A 1,679-nucleotide genomic window follows, 5' to 3' on the forward strand; every position below is an offset into this window, starting at 1 on the left:
TGGATTCTCTGATGTTTAATGAAGACCTGAGTGGTAGGTAAATGAATTGCCAGACCAGCTACATATGTAAGGTTTTTCCCCTGTGTGGATTTTCTGATACCTGATTAGGTATAACTTCTGAGAAAAAGCTTTTTTCACAATCAGGACATTCCTAACATTTTTTACATGCGTGGATTCTCTGATGTGTATTGAGACCTGACTGGCCTCTATAAGCTTTTGCACAATCAATACATTCAAACGATTTTTCATCCAATGTGGATTCTCTGATGCCTGATTAGGTTTGACTTCTGAGAAAAAGCTTTTCTACACTCAGTACATTCATAAAGTTTTTCCCCTGTGTGGAGTCTCTGATGTCTAATGAAAGCTGAATGATCACTGAAGGCTTTTCCACAGTCACTACATATATAGGGTTTTTCTCCTGTGTGAAATTTCTGATGCCCGATTAGGTTTGACTTCCAAAAAAAAGCTTTTCCATATTCACTACATTCAGAAGGTTTTTCCCCTGTGTTGATTCTCTGATATCTAATGGAATCTGAATGTTCACTAAAAACTTTTCCACATTCATTACATTTATAAGGTTTTTCCCCAGTGTGAATTTTCTGATGTGTGATTAGGTTTGACTTCCAAGAAAAAGCTTTTCCACACTTGCTACATTTATAAGGTTTTTCCCCGGTGTGGATTCTCTGATGTCCAATAAAACCTGAATGGTGTCTAAAGGCTTTTCCACATTCGCTACACTCGTAAGATTTTTCCCCTGTGTGGATTCTCTGATGTATGATTAGGTGTGATTTCTGAAAAAAAGCTTTTCCACACTCACAACATTCATAAGCATTTTCTTTCATGTGGATTTTCTGATGCCTGATTAGGTTTGACTTCAAAGAAAAAGCTTTTCCACACTCATTACATTCATAAGGTTTTTCCTTGGTTTGGATTCTCTGATGTCTAATGACAGCTGATAGTTCGCTTAAAGCTTTTCCAGACTGGCTACATTCATAATGTTTTTCCCCTGTGTGGAATCTCTGATGATTAACGAGACCAAAGTAGCTGAGGAAGACTTTTCCATACTCACTACATTCATAACTTTTCCCCCTTGTGTGAAGTCTCTTATGTCTTTGCAGAGATAATTGCTCATCAACGGCTTCCCTAAGCTTATTGTATTCATATTCCTTCTCTCCAGTGTGAAGAATCTGATCTCTTGTGAGTTCTGATTTCTGGTACATATTTTCTTCACATTCATTGCACACATAGAAATTTTCTCCTGTGTCAGTTCTCTGCTTTGTGGTAAGGCAAGACTTACAGCTAAAAGATTTTGTACAGTACCTGCATATATAGTGACTTTTTCCTGTCTGGCTTATCTGGTTTATTTTGACATCGGTTGTATACATAAGAGATTTCTCACTCTGGAATTGTCCATGGAGTTCCTCTCTTGACTGTGTTTCCTGATGTTTGCCAAAATAAAGATTGCTGTGGAAGATTTTCTTCTCAATTTGAATTCTTTCTGTCATATTGACAGGTTGTTTATGATACGGCTGTTTAGTATAAACTTGCTCACACATAAGGGATATCTTCTTCGCACTGTAACAATTTTCTTGCTCATTGTGTTCAAAAGATTGTAGACAAATGTTAATCTTGTCCTGTTGAGTGATATTTTCCCCTGTCTGGGGGCTTTTCTCAGGGAC

The 1,679-nt window shown here is 37.3% G+C and overlaps 1 protein-coding gene across 1 annotated transcript; it reads right to left on the minus strand.

Annotated features, from left to right (window-relative positions):
- Nucleotides 1-245: 245 nt before the first annotated feature.
- LOC131481339 (zinc finger protein 300-like) lies at nt 246-1,220 on the minus strand. The gene is made up of 2 exons (XM_058669757.1): nt 951-1,220; nt 246-767 (listed from the first exon to the last, which is right to left on the minus strand). The coding sequence occupies exons 1-2, from the start codon at nt 1,218-1,220 to the stop codon at nt 246-248; spliced, it is 792 nt and encodes a 263-aa protein (XP_058525740.1).
- Nucleotides 1,221-1,679: the final 459 nt, after the last annotated feature.

The sequence above is a fragment of the Ochotona princeps genome, chromosome 10 (genome assembly GCF_030435755.1).
Source record: "Ochotona princeps isolate mOchPri1 chromosome 10, mOchPri1.hap1, whole genome shotgun sequence".
Classification (NCBI taxonomy): domain Eukaryota; kingdom Metazoa; phylum Chordata; class Mammalia; order Lagomorpha; family Ochotonidae; genus Ochotona; species Ochotona princeps.

What these genes read in the sequence shown, in the direction of transcription:
- LOC131481339 (XM_058669757.1), bottom strand. Translation starts at nt 1,220, where the DNA reads ATGTACCAGAAATCAGAACTCACAAGAGATCAGATTCTTCACACTGGA. An exon ending in CTTTAAGCGAACTATCAGCT is followed by an intron (nt 768 to 950) that starts GTCATTAGACAT and finishes ATCATACATCAG; the next exon opens with AGAATCCACACAGGGGAAAA.